Consider the following 14,020-nt stretch of genomic DNA (forward strand, 5'->3'; position numbering starts at 1 on the left):
ACCAGCAGCTGAGGTGTCCACATGCACATTAACAAGGAGAACATGTGTTGAATATATATAACAAAAATTCTCAACAAAATATGAACAAGTTGATTTCAGCAGCACATCAAAAGGATCATTCATCATGATCAAGTAGATTTATCCCAGGGATGCAAGGATGATGGCAACAACATCAATCAATTAACATTATATAGCACATCAAAGTAATGGATAAAATCCTGATCATCTTGATAGATACAGAAAGAGCATTCAGTAAAATTCAACATCAGTTCATAATAAAAACTCTGAACAAATTAGGTGTTTGAGGAATGTACCTCAATAATAAAGGCTATAGGTGAAAAACTGATAGCCAACATTGCACCGACTGGAGAAAAGCTGAAAGCAGTTCCTCTAAGATCTGGAATTACACAAGGCTGTCCTCTCTCAGTACTTTTATTCAGAAAAATACTGAAAGTTTTGGCAAGATTCATTAGGCAAGAGAAAAAACTAAAAGGCATATAGGAAGCGGAAGTCAAATTATACATACTGGTAGATGATATAATTCAATGTATAGAAACACCTAGAGACCCCACTAAAAGGATGTTAGAAATAATAAACAAATTCAGTAAAGTTGGAGGACACTAAATCAACCTGGAAAAATCGTTAACACTTAAAAGGATTTCTTTATTTAAAAAGCATACTACCAGAAAGAGAGCAAAAGGCAGAGACAGAGAGGAAGATCTTCCACCTACTGGTTCGCTCCCTCAATGGCCATGTCTAGGCCAGGTCTAGGCCTGGCTGAAGACAGAATCCAGAAACTTCATCTTTGTCTCCCACATAGGTGATAGGGGCCTAAGTATTTGAGCTATCATCTGCTGCCTTCCCAGGCATATTAGGAAGCTGCAACAGAAGCAGACTACTTGGGATTTAAACCAGGCACTCCAATATGGGATGTGGGTATCCCAAGCAGTTCCTTAACTGCTGCACCACAATGCCTGCTCCACTGGCAGTCTTGTTATATACCAATAATGAACTTGCTGAGAAGGAAATCATAAAAACAGTCTTATGCATGATATCATTTTTTTTTTAAGAAAGGCATCATGGAATAAATTTAACCAAGGATGAGAAACACCTCTACAATGACAATTACAAAACACTGATAAAAGAAACTGAAGAACACACACACGTACAAACAGAATGAGGTCCCATATTTGTGGGTTGCGAGAGTTAAGATTGTTAAAATATCCACATTATTCAGTGCAATTTACAGATTTGGTATAATCGCCATCAAAATACCCAGTGCCATTGTTTACAAAACTAGAAAAAAATCTAAAATTCACACAAAAGCACAAAAGACTCTAAATAACCAAAGTAATCTTGAACAAAAAGCACAAAGTTTAAAGCATCACAAACATAATATCAAATGATAGTAACCAAAATATCATGGTATTGGCATAAGGATACATAGAGCAATGAAACAGAATAGGGATCCCAAAATTAAATCCACACATCTATAACCAACTGATTCTCAACTAAGTCACCAAAAATATACCATGGAAAAATGACAATCTCCTCTATACATGTTGTTGGGAAACCTGAATATCCATAGAAAAAGATTAAAGTATCACCCTTCCCTACCTCTCACCCTATACAAATATCAACTCAATATAGATCAATCTAAATATAAGGCCTGATACTGTGAAACACCTAGAAGAAAACATAGGAGAAACACTTGAAGGCATCAATATGGGCAATGGGTTTTTGGATAAGACCACAAAAGTACAATCAACAAAAGCAAAAATAAACAAATGGAATTTTATTAATCAAAAAAGCTTCTGGCTGGCGCCGTGGCTCAACAGGCTAATCCTCCGCCTTGCGGCGCCGGCACACCGGGTTCTAGTCCCGGTCAGGGCACTGATCCTGTCCCGGTTGCCCCTCTTCCAGGCCAGCTCTCTGCTGTGGCCAGGGAGTGCAGTGGAGGATGGCTCAAGTGCTTGGGCTCTGCACCCCATGGGAGACCAGGATTAGCACCTGGCTCCTGCCATCGGAACAGCGCGGTGCGCCGGCCGCAGCGCGCTACCGCGGCGGCCATTGGAGGGTGAACCAACGGCAAAGGAAGACCTTTCTCTCTGTCTCTCTCTCTCACTGTCCACTCTGCCTGTCAAAAATAAAAAAAAAAAATAAAAAAAATAAAAAAAAAAAGCTTCTGCATGGTCAAAGAAATAATCATCATAGTGAAGAGACAAACTACAGAATGGGAGAAATATTTGTAAACTATGTATCTGACAGAGAATTAATATCTAGAATATGTAAGGGAGTAAATGAAGTCCACAGAAAAATTCAGATTCCCAAAAAAGATTTATTTGAAAGGCAGAGTTACAAAGAAATAAGAACATGTATATGAAGTACAAATATTGGTACTTTTATTAAGAGTTGACTCACGGTGCTGGAACTGTGACTCAGTGAGCTAGGCTGCCACTTTGCAATGCCAGCCTCCCATGTCAGAGCAACAGTTCGAGTCCCAGCTGTTCCACTTCTGATCCAGCTCTCTGATAATACTTCTCTGAAAGCAGTGGAAGATGGCCCAAGTATTTGGGCCCTGCCACCACATGAAAGACTTAGATGGAGTTCTCGGCTACTGCCTTTGGCCTGGCCCACCCTTAGCCATTGCTATCACTTGGGGAGTGAACAAGAAGAAACATTCTCTCTGTCTCTTTCTTTCTGTCTCTGTCTCTTTCTATCTCTGTGTCTTTGTCACTCTGCCATTCAAAAAAATGAATATTTAATAATTGAATCATAAATGGCATTTAACAGTATACTAAGTATTAGACAATAAATCACAAATCACCCTGTGTCTTATCTCAGGATGAAAATTTTGGAGCTGGCACTGTGGTACAGTGGGTTAAGCTGCCACCTGCAGTGCCGACGTCCCATATGGCAACTGGTTAGAATCCTGGCTGCTCTACTTCCAGTCCCGTTCTCTGCTAATGCACCTGGGACAGCAATGGAAGATGACCCGAGTCCCTAGGCCACTGCACCCATGTGGGAGACCTGGAGGAATTTCCTGGTTCTGGCCTGGCAGAGCCCTAGCTGTTTGGGCAATTTAGGAGAGTGAATCAGCAGATGGAAGATCTTGCTCGCTTGCCCTTTCCCCTTCTCTTTCTCTCTGTAACTCTCTGCCCTTCAAATAAATAATCTCTAAAAAAAAAAAAAAAAGAATGCAAATTTTAGTGAGGTGAAGAGGAGACATGAAGCATGCTCATCCCATTAGAGGGCCTCGGTAGTGAAGCAGCGGTCACTTTTTCTCTGCCAGCTTTCTGAGAAGGTGTGTGGTATGAGGCAAGCCTTGGACATGACCAATAGGGGAGTCAAGGACTAAGTTCTCCAGCCTCCTTTCATCCAGAGGATCTCAGAAGGCAGTGTGTCTCCTCTCTGTTGACACCCCTTCCTCATGCCATTGAACTAAGCAGAGTCGCCCATAGTCAGGTTTCTCAGACCCTGAAAGGGGCCTCCTTGACTCAGAAAGAGCATTCCCTGGAGAACAAGTGCCCATGTCTGAAGGAGCCACTATTGAGGAGGAAGCTGTGGTGAATGGAGTTAATCTTTGCCTAAAGGATGCTACACAAGCATGCTGGTATTCCAGTGTGGGTTCAGAGCCAGAATGTGAGTTTGCAAGTCTAAATAGTGGATGCTTCTTCATCTCATAAGCTTCTCTGTTATAACTCCTCACGGCTCCAGGTGCTCTAATAGTGTGACACATTCAACTTCCATTTCCCAACAGTCCTGCCCAATATCCCACATTTCTTCTGTCACCCACATGAAATCAATGCTTACCTCTTATTCTGTGGTTCTCCTCTATCTCTTACTACACTGAAACTGCCATAGTAAAGCTTTAGTTATATATATGAATCTATTAATGAATATAAATTTCCTATATGTAAAATTTCCATTCACATTTCATTTTTATCAAAGTTGAATCTAGAAATTTCATCTTAAATAATTATTGAAAGGAGAATGTTTCATGGCAATGAGCCAAATAATATGTACTTTAAAAATATTCCTATCTTGTGAGGGACAAACTTTTTTTATATTGCAGGAGGAAGACATATTTTACTGATCTATTTAACATCTTAGATGCTTTCATTATTGCAATAACTCTCTTGATCGATACCATTTACTTCTTTTTTGACCTAAGATTTCTGAAACACATACCAAGGTATGAAACATATGATATATCTCTGTTTTTTCTTTTTCTTCTCTATTTTATGTGGCAATTATTCCATATAGTCTTTTCAACTTGGAATATTCCGATTCTGTACCAAATAAGCTACTTAAAAAAGAAATCTTAGATAAATTTCCAAGTACTTCAACCTTTCATTTTAGCATAGGCAAAATTCGAATGACTTTAATCATGAGTCTCAAAGAACAGCAAACAAAACAGAAAAATAATAAGTGTTGTGGATAGCAATGCAGAGGTAGTTTTGCAGTATAGTTATTGTAGAAATTAGGAAAGTTAAGGCAAAGTTAAAACTGTTCAGGATTAGGAAATTAATTTTTCTACTGGAGCAATGAGGAACAGAAGCAAATATGATTTGGGATGTACATATAGTGGGTGGGAGCTCACCAGGCTTATCCATTAGTCAAATAGCTGACTTTCTTCTGTATTCCAGCTTCCCTCGGCTTCAATTCAGACCCAATTAACTGTGTTATGTGTTAGGCTTTGGAGTTGTTTGAAAATAACATGAGCCACAGATGGGGGCGGGCAGGACCACTATGTTCCTAAATCTGTATATATGAAATACATGAAAATTGTACTCAAATAAAATTTAAAAAAAGAAAATAGCATAAGCCAATGTGGTCTTCAATAAGAAACCTGAGCATCACTTGAGGGCTTACCAGAAATGCTAGGAGAAAAATACCTTGGTCCCAATTCCATACCTCCTAAATCTGTATCTCTGGGACCCAAACAAGCTATCTTTAAACAAGCTCTTTCAGATGACGCATTTATGTGTGCCCAAGTTAGAAAAGTACTAGTCCGGAATATTAGTTACCAGACAGCCCACTTGGGAAGGGTGTCAATTTGTTGTATGTTTGATGTTCATTAGCAGTGGTAGTGGACCTGGGTTACTGATGGGAATAACTGTTGAATAATATGTTTGTTTTGCTGGGGAAAACTTGAAAATTTCTTCAACTGTAAATGTTGAATAAACAAATTCTAAGAACTTATCACTTTTCTAGGATGAATTTCTCAACTTTATCATTATGGACAGTTTAAGTTGGATAATTCTTTGTTAGGGGGAAGGGGGAAACTTTATTCATTGTATGGTATTTGGCAGCAATCCTGGCATTTATCTACTAGATGTGAGTAGCACCCCATACCAGCAGCTGTGACAATCCAAAATGTCTCCAGATCATGCCAGGAGGGCCAGGGGTAGGTGGCATAAGTGCCCCTAGTTAAGAACCACTGCTCCAGACTTTGTCCATCCTGATAAAATCCTGTTTCTAAAACAAAAAAATGGATCTTTTAAATGTTTGTTAGGGTGGCCATTCTGCTTCGACCTCTACGCCTTATAATTTTGGTAAGAGTTTTCCATCTGGCTTACCAAAACAGACAACTCCAAAAGCTGACCAGAAGACTGGTGAGTGGGCAAAACTTGTGTTTTGGGACATAATGGCAAGGGGTGTAGATGCCTATATAATGTTCTTCACTTCTAAGTTGATTTGTGTTTGACAAATAAGTTAATTATTGTTTTGAACTCTCAGGTTTCAGAAAACAAAAGGCGATACAGGAGAGATGGATTTGACCTAGATCTCACTTACATAACTGGTTTGTTAAGCTTAGCTATTGATTTACTTACATTGTCCTATTTTTCTTGTGTGCAAATTTTTATTTTGCCCTTGCTTTTTCTAAGCCATATTCTTCCCAGTTTTCTTTCCCCACAAAGACATATGCCAGTGAGATGGTATGACATATCTGTAGTTTAACTCTCACAATGGAAGATCTCCATATTATACCAAATCAGGGATACTTGACTGCTCTAGAGAAAGTTGAATGATTGTCAGTTTCTTGAGAACTTATTGAGTTCGGATAGTTCTCTTGGGTCTTGCAGATTCCAGAGAGTCCTCTTCTCTTCTTAGAATACCAGAGATGGAGGCCACTGCATTGCAGGTCTTAAAAGTCTTCTGAGTCAGGAGTGTTGAAACCCTGGAAGTTCCCACAATCACTGGAACCCAGACCTCTCAGTTTTCCTTTGGTGCTTAACAAGGTGCTCCAGAATGAGCTCAACACAACTCTGGCACATTACTAGAATCAACTGAGTCTTAGGACACCATGATATTTAACTGGTCATTACACTGTGTAATTTAGTATATTCTCTTGGTTATCCTGTGTCTGGGATAGCTTTTTTGTGTCAACCTCAATCTTGAAAGTTTTTTTCAAAGTTTCCTTTATTGTATTTGAAAGGCAGAGTTACAGTGAGAGGGAGAGGGGGACAGAGAGAAAGAGAAAAAGACAGAGAGAGAAAGAGAGAAATATTTGCCATTTACTGGTTCACTCCCCAAATGGCTGCATTGGTGAGGGCTAAGCCAGGCCCAAGCCAGGATCCAGGATCTAGGAGCTTCATCTGGGTCTCCCACATAGGTGGCAAAAACTCAAGTACTTGAGTTATCTTCTGCTGCTTTCCCAGGTATGTTAGTAGGGAGCTGGATGAACAGTTGGGATTCAAACTGACACCCATCTGCGATGTCTGCCTCACAGGAAGCAGCTTAACCCTATATACCACTATGCCAACCCCTTGAAAGTTCTTTTCTGTAACAAAAGTCTAAACATACTTAAATTATTTTCATATATTGTTTCACATCTATAATCACATTCATAATAGTGATTATCGTGACTTTTTAGATCGCATTATCGCCATGTCATTTCCATCTTCTGGAAAGCAGTCTTTCTACAGGAATCCAATTAAGGTAAGAGTTTTTATCTAATAAATACTCAATTTTCATTGAAGAGAGATGTGGAGTCATAGTTTACTGTTGACCCAGGTTTGTTAGTATTCCTCTGAAATCTTACTCTCTAACATAAAACATCATAATGGATTATATCAGATAGTTTTTGCTGTATTTTAAGTAATAGCCAGTATTTTTAAAATTATATATACACACAGACCTATATTAGTTTTTAAAAGAAATGAACCAAAATGTCTTCATATTGCTATGACTTTTCTAAAATTTGATAAAATTTATCATTTTATACATATACAGAGTAAGTAATACTATATACTTTGGCTTTTATTTATTTATATAATGCTTAGACCATAATAATAAGTTCATTATCAAAATGATATCTATTCAGAATAATGTAAATAAGAACTATATGTTAACTGGGAATTAAGAATTTGGACAATAAATAAAATAAAGCTAGCTAACCGGCCAATTTCCTCCTCTGGTGGCAGTAAACAATGTTTACCTAGAGTAGAGAATAATTTGAGTAGCCAAGCACACGTGGTTAACTGTATGAAAACCATCCATGGGTTAGACATGACTTGGACTACACGTACCTTCATATTCTATGAATCTCTTCTAGAAGCATGAGTGAGAGCCAAACAGAAGTAAGAGACATTGTGTTCCTGCAACTAACTCCTGGGTCATTCCTAGGTTATGCTGGATAGTAAGATATGTGTCTGTTTCTTTTAGGAAGTTGTGAGGTTCCTGGATACCAAACATCCAAACCATTACCGAGTCTACAATCTATGCAGTATGTACATGACTTGATATTTTGCTACTATAGATAGAAAACAATTATGAACATAGGAAGACAATTTCATTTCTACATATCATTTAATCATAAGCATTTGGTGGCAGTGAGGAGAGTGAGTTCAAAAATACTGATCTTGCTCAGGTACATTTAATAGGAAGATTGAGCTCAGTGGCACAAAGTGCCCTTCAACAGAGACAAGCCTGTTAGAACCCAAGAGGCAGAAGTGGAGGTGAAGCATTTTAGGTTTGGTCTACTCCAGTGGTTTTAGGGTTAAGAAAACTTTCTATTTTCCCTGGAACACTGCATTGAGGACACAGACCAAAAAAAGGAATTCTCTATCTGCTAGGAGTGAGTTGTGATGACAGCAGTGTTCTAAGCGGGAGTGGGGAGGATTGTCATTTTTAGTCCTTGTTAGTCCTTGTTTATACTCCTGTGGAACTGTTGTCTTCTTTTTATTTGTTGCATACTATGGTTAGTGGTGAATTACGCCTGTGATTATAGAGTAGACTAAAATTTTAAAAAAAGAAACTAAACCTTTAAAGAATATTAACAAATGATATCCTTAGGTTACCACTCGTCTCTCCTGATTTTTTCCTCTATTTGTTTATTAAATGGACATTTTCCGAGGGAAAGATTTTTGGCCAGTTACACTGCCTTTGCTCCATTGTTTTCAACTATCTTACAATAGTATAATGAATCATCTGCTAAAAAGTTAAAGTAAAGGCTATTCAAAAGTCAGTTGGATTAGTAACTTATCCATAGGATAAGTCACTAATCTTTTTATGTTTTTGAGGCCCTCAAGTTTGTTTTAGAGCAGCTAGAGCCACTCAGAAAACTCCTTTTGATAAGGAATTTCAATAGAAAACTTTAACATGTTCATAACTCATTTATTATTAGTTATGAAAATATGACATCTCTATGATTTATTTTAGGTGAAAGAGCTTATAATCCTGAACATTTTCATAACAGAGTCCAAAGAATCATGATTGATGATCATAATGTCCCTACTCTCAGGTAACTTTTATGCCACACTGGCTATGAGAAGAGGGCAAGATACATTGGGCTTTATTGTTTTGGAAAATTTTAATTCAACTAAAAGTCTAACTTTTAAAATCAGCGAGATGGTGGTGTTCACCAAAGAAGTAAATATGTGGCTGGCTCAAGACAAGGAGAACGTAGTAGTGATTCACTGCAAAGGCGGCAAAGGTAATAGCATTTTTTTTTCCTGAAGAAATTCAAAAGGTATATTAAAGTATAAAACAGATTCATCTTACTATCAAACAATATGAGTAAGTTTTAAAATTTAGAATTTTTTAAAGATTTATTTATTTGAGAGGCAGAGTTACAGACAGAGGGAGAGATGGAGGGGCGGGCTTCTACCCATTGATTTACTCCACATTTAGCTGCAATGGCCATAGCTGGGCACATCCAAAGGCAGGAGGCAGGGCTGCTTCTGGGTTTCCCACATGGATGCAGGGGCCCAGGCTCATTAGTAGGGAGTTGGATCAAAGTACAGCAGCTGGGACTTGAACCCATATGGTATGCCAACAGCAGCAGGCAGTGACTTTAGCTGCTGCACCACAGCACCAGCCCCTTAATACTGGAATTTTAAAAATTGAAATGGATGTATTTCTTTTTATATACATATAGTCAATTGTTCTAACACCATCTATTGCATGTTAGTTTATTCTCTATTAATCTCTAATCCCTCTCAGCCTTATCTCATCTTTCAGGAACTGACATATCCTCACTCGCTTCATCTACAGCTTCTATTAGTGAAGAGTTGTAGTGTTCCTTTGGGGGACTCATATTGTCTTCCTTATTCTTATTTCAGGCTTTAGCTTTGTTTTCAGCATATGTGTGTATAAATATATATTACACATAAATATTTATAAATTTACAGAATTTGTCTTGTGAGATTTCTGTTATGTGCTGCTCTGTGTGCGTTTCAAGTGGAAGCACAGAGCACTATCTACCAGAGTCCTGTTCACCTGTCAATCATGGTGGAGTTGGGTGAGCTGTGGTGCACTTAGCCCCACCTACTGAGACCCAGATGAGTTTTCAATGATGGATTTAATGGGCTCGAGTTTCCTTGTTGCCTGACTTGCATGGTGGGGAAGAAGCTCCTCTGAGATAGTGTGGACATCGCTCCTGTGTGGGAGGTGTCGTGGGATGGCTCCCACAGTTGATGTTTGTGTGTTTGGTAGGCCAAGGTCTATGTTCGAGAATGTAAACATTAAAGATGGCTTCTGTGGGCCAGCTGCAGGTCTGGATGGGCAGGGGGCAAAGGATTCGGACAGCGTAGTACTGATCTGTTTGCTTTTTTTATGACTTCTCTTTTTTTCCCCTCTTGGAACTTCAAAAGCAGTTCACCTATCTCCTCCTGCTGCTGCTACTCCCAGCTCCATGGACACCTAATTCCACCTAACCTGATCCACTGGGGGATGGCACCCTCCACCCCAACAACCTGTGCCTGCTGCATCTCCTCTGTTTCTCCTTCTTATTTTCCCTTTCAGCATGTACCTGCCCAGTCTGTGTTGGCCAACTGGGTTTCCTGTTGTAAATTTCCTGCAGGTCTATCTCCTGCATGTAAACTCCCTCCCTTTTAACTACCTATTTTACCCCATGTGACTTGGATTTTCCTGTTTCTAAGCTGCCATCTTTTCCCTGACCCCTTGGTTCTTCTTACAACTTGATTCTCACATTCAACTTTAGAATAATTTTGTCAGTTTTCACAATATGTTTAGGATTTTCATTGGAAAGGAACTGAATTTATTAATTTGGGAGAACTGACAACTAGGTTATCTATTAATTTGAATCATTTTGCCCTTCAATAATATTTTATACTTTATATTCACAGTGGTTTTCATAGTCCATTTTCTGTTGTGGTAGCAAAAATACCAAAGGCTGGGTACTTTATAAAAAAAAGTGGTTTATTTAGACCACAAATTTGAAGGCTGAAAGTCCAGGATCAGGCAACCCCATGTGTTTGGGTCCTGGTAAAGCTCCTTGGTTGCATCACAGCATGTTAGATGGCATCATGGTGGGAGGGATGCATTCGGTTAGCATGTGGTACTTATATTACCTTCTTCATAGAAAGCTGCTGGATTCTGTTGATAGTTTGGTTTATGGTTCTTGTATCCGGGCCATGGGTATGATTGGCTATTCTTTTTTTATTTTCCCTCATAATGTTAATTTCAACTGTTGGCTTCACAAAATGAACTAGGTTGTATTTCCTTTCTTTTTTATTCTCTGAGTCTGTTTAACTTGGTTATTATTTTTTTTTCTCCTTAAATGTAAGCTAGAACTCCCTAGTGAAGCCACATTGCCCTACAGTTTTCTCTGTGGATGTTTTCAAGTTGTAAATCAGATTTTGTTAGATATAGGATTGTTTAAAACTATTTCTTGTATCTATTTTAGTTAGTTGTATTTTCCCAAGCATTTGTCCATTTTATCTACAATTTTAAATGTCTTTGCATCAAATTGTTCAACATATAATCTTACTATTCTAATATCTACAGTGTGCTTCCCTTTTTATTTCCTATGTAGCTTTCTTGATGCCTTGTCTTTATTTTCTTTTATTAGTTTCACCAGGGATTTTCTTCAATTTTATCAATCTTTTCAAAGTACCAAATTATTAGATTATTGTTGGTAGCTCTTTTTTTTAGTATTATTATATTAGAGGGGAGAGACAAAGAGAGCACTGGCACTCCCATCTGCTGGTTCGTTCCCCAAATACTCAGAACATCAGCCCTAGTAGTAGCCAGGAGCCAGGAATACAGTGCTGGTCTCTCAATGTGGATGGCAGGAATCAAATTACTTGAGCCATCACCACTTCCTCCAAAAGTCTGTATTAGGAGGAAGCTGGAGTCAGGGGCCAACCAAGCTGTTGATCAGTAGCCTCCTTTTCAGGAAACTTCGTGCAAGAGGTAGAAAAACTCCTCTTTGGAAGTACCTGGCTTAGAATAGTGTTTACAATGACAGACTAAGAAAGCAATTTAGCGGTTCATTAAACATTTTTTAAATGACAGAAAATTCTGTGCATCTCAGGTAAAAATAAGTTTGGAATTACATAAAGTAATTAGGTTCAGTGTGTACTAAGTAAAAAGCTACAGTAATTAAGGAAACATTTTTATTTATTTTTTTGAGACACAGGATGGTAGTCAAGTTTTATTGTAAAATAAGAAACTGATATAAAAAGGGGATATAAAAAGGGAAGAGAACTGGGGTGACAAATGCAGATGTGCCTTGCAAGGTGCAAAAGAAATTGACCCTGAGCATTGGGGGGAAAGTGAAACAGGTCTTAGTAGATGCAGATGGTACATGAGATGGAATCCTCCAGGCGTAGGATGGGGCAGGACTTCTTTCAGGTGCCATTGTCACTAAGAGACTGGGCAGGATTTGGCTGCACAAGCACAGAACAGGTGCCCAACCAGTGAAGCTGTCAACCCAGCCAGCAGGAGGGCAGGGAACCAGCACCCACAAGGGTGCCACATACCAGCCACCCTATAATAAAGGGTGCTTTCCGGGCCAGCCACACAGCATTTCATTAATCCTCACAGCAGACCCTGTGAGGTAGGCATGATCAGCATTTCATGAAGTTGTGGTCACATCCCTGGTCTCAGCACAGCGGGAGGGCTGGGCTTCCTACCCAGCCTAGGGCTGCTTCTCAGAGAAGTTTTTCCCCCAAAACATTCCTCACAGTCAAAATTTTAAAAGCTAAGGCTGGCCCATCCTAGCTCCCATTGCCCCTCCCTTCCTCCCAATACCATCAGTGCAGGCCAAGGCAAGTGGAAGAATTCCTGGGAGTTCTAAGGCACACCTCTACCAAGTACGGTTCAAGCACCTGAGTCCCAAAATGTCAAGGTAGGAGGGCATGGGGGTCGTCAATGTGGTCAGAGGGTGAGACATCAGTCTGAGTTGGGCCCCTCTCTCTTGAACATTAGTTTTTTACTGCAGGAGGTAGACTGCCCCTTCTTGGCCTTCAGGTAGCTGGAGTGAGCCCTGCTCCCCCGGGGTTCCTTCTTGGCCTTGGCATCCTTGAGCTCCAGGACCTCATTCAGCTCTTGGAACATCTTGAAGCACTCATGCCCACGGATCTTAACGATGAAGTATTCTCTATCAAGTGGCTTTTTTTTCTGGGGAGAGGAGTCGGTGGTGGTGGTTGGCAGTGCTCGTTTAGAGCTCCCAGGGGGCAGCTCAGGGCAGGACTCCCCTTTCTTGCAGAAATTTTCTTCCTCTGTGCCGTGGTCCCTCCCAGGACAGGCACACACTTGCACCTCAAAAGCTGTTCCATCCTAGCTGGTTCCCTCTGGAATCTTTCAGTGTGATGAGGGTGAGGATGGGCCACCAGTTCATGCCCCCCATGCAGGAGCTGTTACACATGTAATTATAGTGGATGGTGGTACAGTCAGAGCCAATGTCGGGTGGCTGTAGGGCAACACCACACTGTTCCAGAAGGTGTTTCTGTCATCCAAATACTCAGCACACAGATTTCCCTCCACCCAGATGAGATGCTGAGATGGGGGCCAGATCATCGCTATTGAAACAACGCTCATGGTGGGGGCAGTGTCTGACAACTTCCTTTGTGTGTTGAGACTTCTAGGCAGGGGTGTTGAGTCGACCCACAGCTGCACAGGGCAGGTCTTTGCTAGCTGCTAGGAGAGCTTGTTGAGGCAGGGGGAGTACGTGCAGGTGACAGACTTGGCCAGTCCTCTGGAGAGCATGTCACAGCCCCGGACGCCAGGTGCCCCCGCAGCCCAGTGGCTACCTGTGCCCTTGACAGTGGCCCCCAGGAAACAACATGTTTTTAAAGTTAAATTTTGTATGGCAGATGAAAAATAGAAATTCAAATAAAACTCGAGAAATTTTGAGGATAAATGACATGAAGCATAAGGTCAAGGATTTGCTTTAAAATGTAACAGTGGAAAAGAAAGGAGATGGCACAGAAGAAGAGAGGATAGAGGAGAGGGGAGGGGTAGGAGAGAAGCAAGGAAAGAGGAGAGGGAAATTAACCAAGTTCAGCAAAATATCAGTAATTACAAAATCAGGAAAAGTACATGAGGGTTCACTATCCTGTTCTGTATGCTTTCATATGTTTAAAAACTTTTGTACTACAATTAAATACTCTATGGAAGAAACAATGAGTATTGCAAATGCTAGAAGCCATTTTGAGTTGTGATCCTGGTTTTATTCTTTTTTCTAAAAGAATGTTTAATTTATTTGAAAGGCAGTGGCACAGAAAGAGAGAGGGAGAGGCACAGAGATCTTCTATCAAGTAGTTCA

General features: G+C 40.0%; 1 protein-coding gene and 1 pseudogene across 43 annotated transcripts in view; one reads left to right on the forward strand and one right to left on the reverse strand.

Moving 5' to 3' along the window:
• Nucleotides 1–14,020, forward strand: part of LOC133761682 (phosphatidylinositol 3,4,5-trisphosphate 3-phosphatase TPTE2-like) — a 99,190-nt gene that overhangs the window by 47,918 nt on the left and 37,252 nt on the right. For 42 of the 43 annotated variants that reach the window (XR_009866214.1, XM_062194270.1, XM_062194275.1 and 39 more), the window contains 7 exons: nucleotides 4,076–4,195; nucleotides 5,519–5,618; nucleotides 5,743–5,806; nucleotides 6,881–6,945; nucleotides 7,672–7,732; nucleotides 8,668–8,749; nucleotides 8,853–8,941. Coding sequence is in view for 42 of the 43 variants with exons in the window: in XM_062194270.1 (XP_062050254.1) it covers nucleotides 4,076–4,195; nucleotides 5,519–5,618; nucleotides 5,743–5,806; nucleotides 6,881–6,945; nucleotides 7,672–7,732; nucleotides 8,668–8,749; nucleotides 8,853–8,941 (581 nt within the window). In the remaining variant the exon portion in view is untranslated. The remainder of the gene's footprint in view (nucleotides 1–4,075; nucleotides 4,196–5,518; nucleotides 5,619–5,742; nucleotides 5,807–6,880; nucleotides 6,946–7,671; nucleotides 7,733–8,667; nucleotides 8,750–8,852; nucleotides 8,942–14,020) is intronic. The other variant, XM_062194303.1, reaches the window with a different exon arrangement.
• Nucleotides 7,325–14,020, reverse strand: part of LOC133761687 (cellular tumor antigen p53-like) — a 44,299-nt pseudogene continuing 37,603 nt past the window's right edge.

The sequence above is a fragment of the Lepus europaeus genome, chromosome 6, assembly GCF_033115175.1.
Source record: "Lepus europaeus isolate LE1 chromosome 6, mLepTim1.pri, whole genome shotgun sequence".
Taxonomy (NCBI): domain Eukaryota; kingdom Metazoa; phylum Chordata; class Mammalia; order Lagomorpha; family Leporidae; genus Lepus; species Lepus europaeus.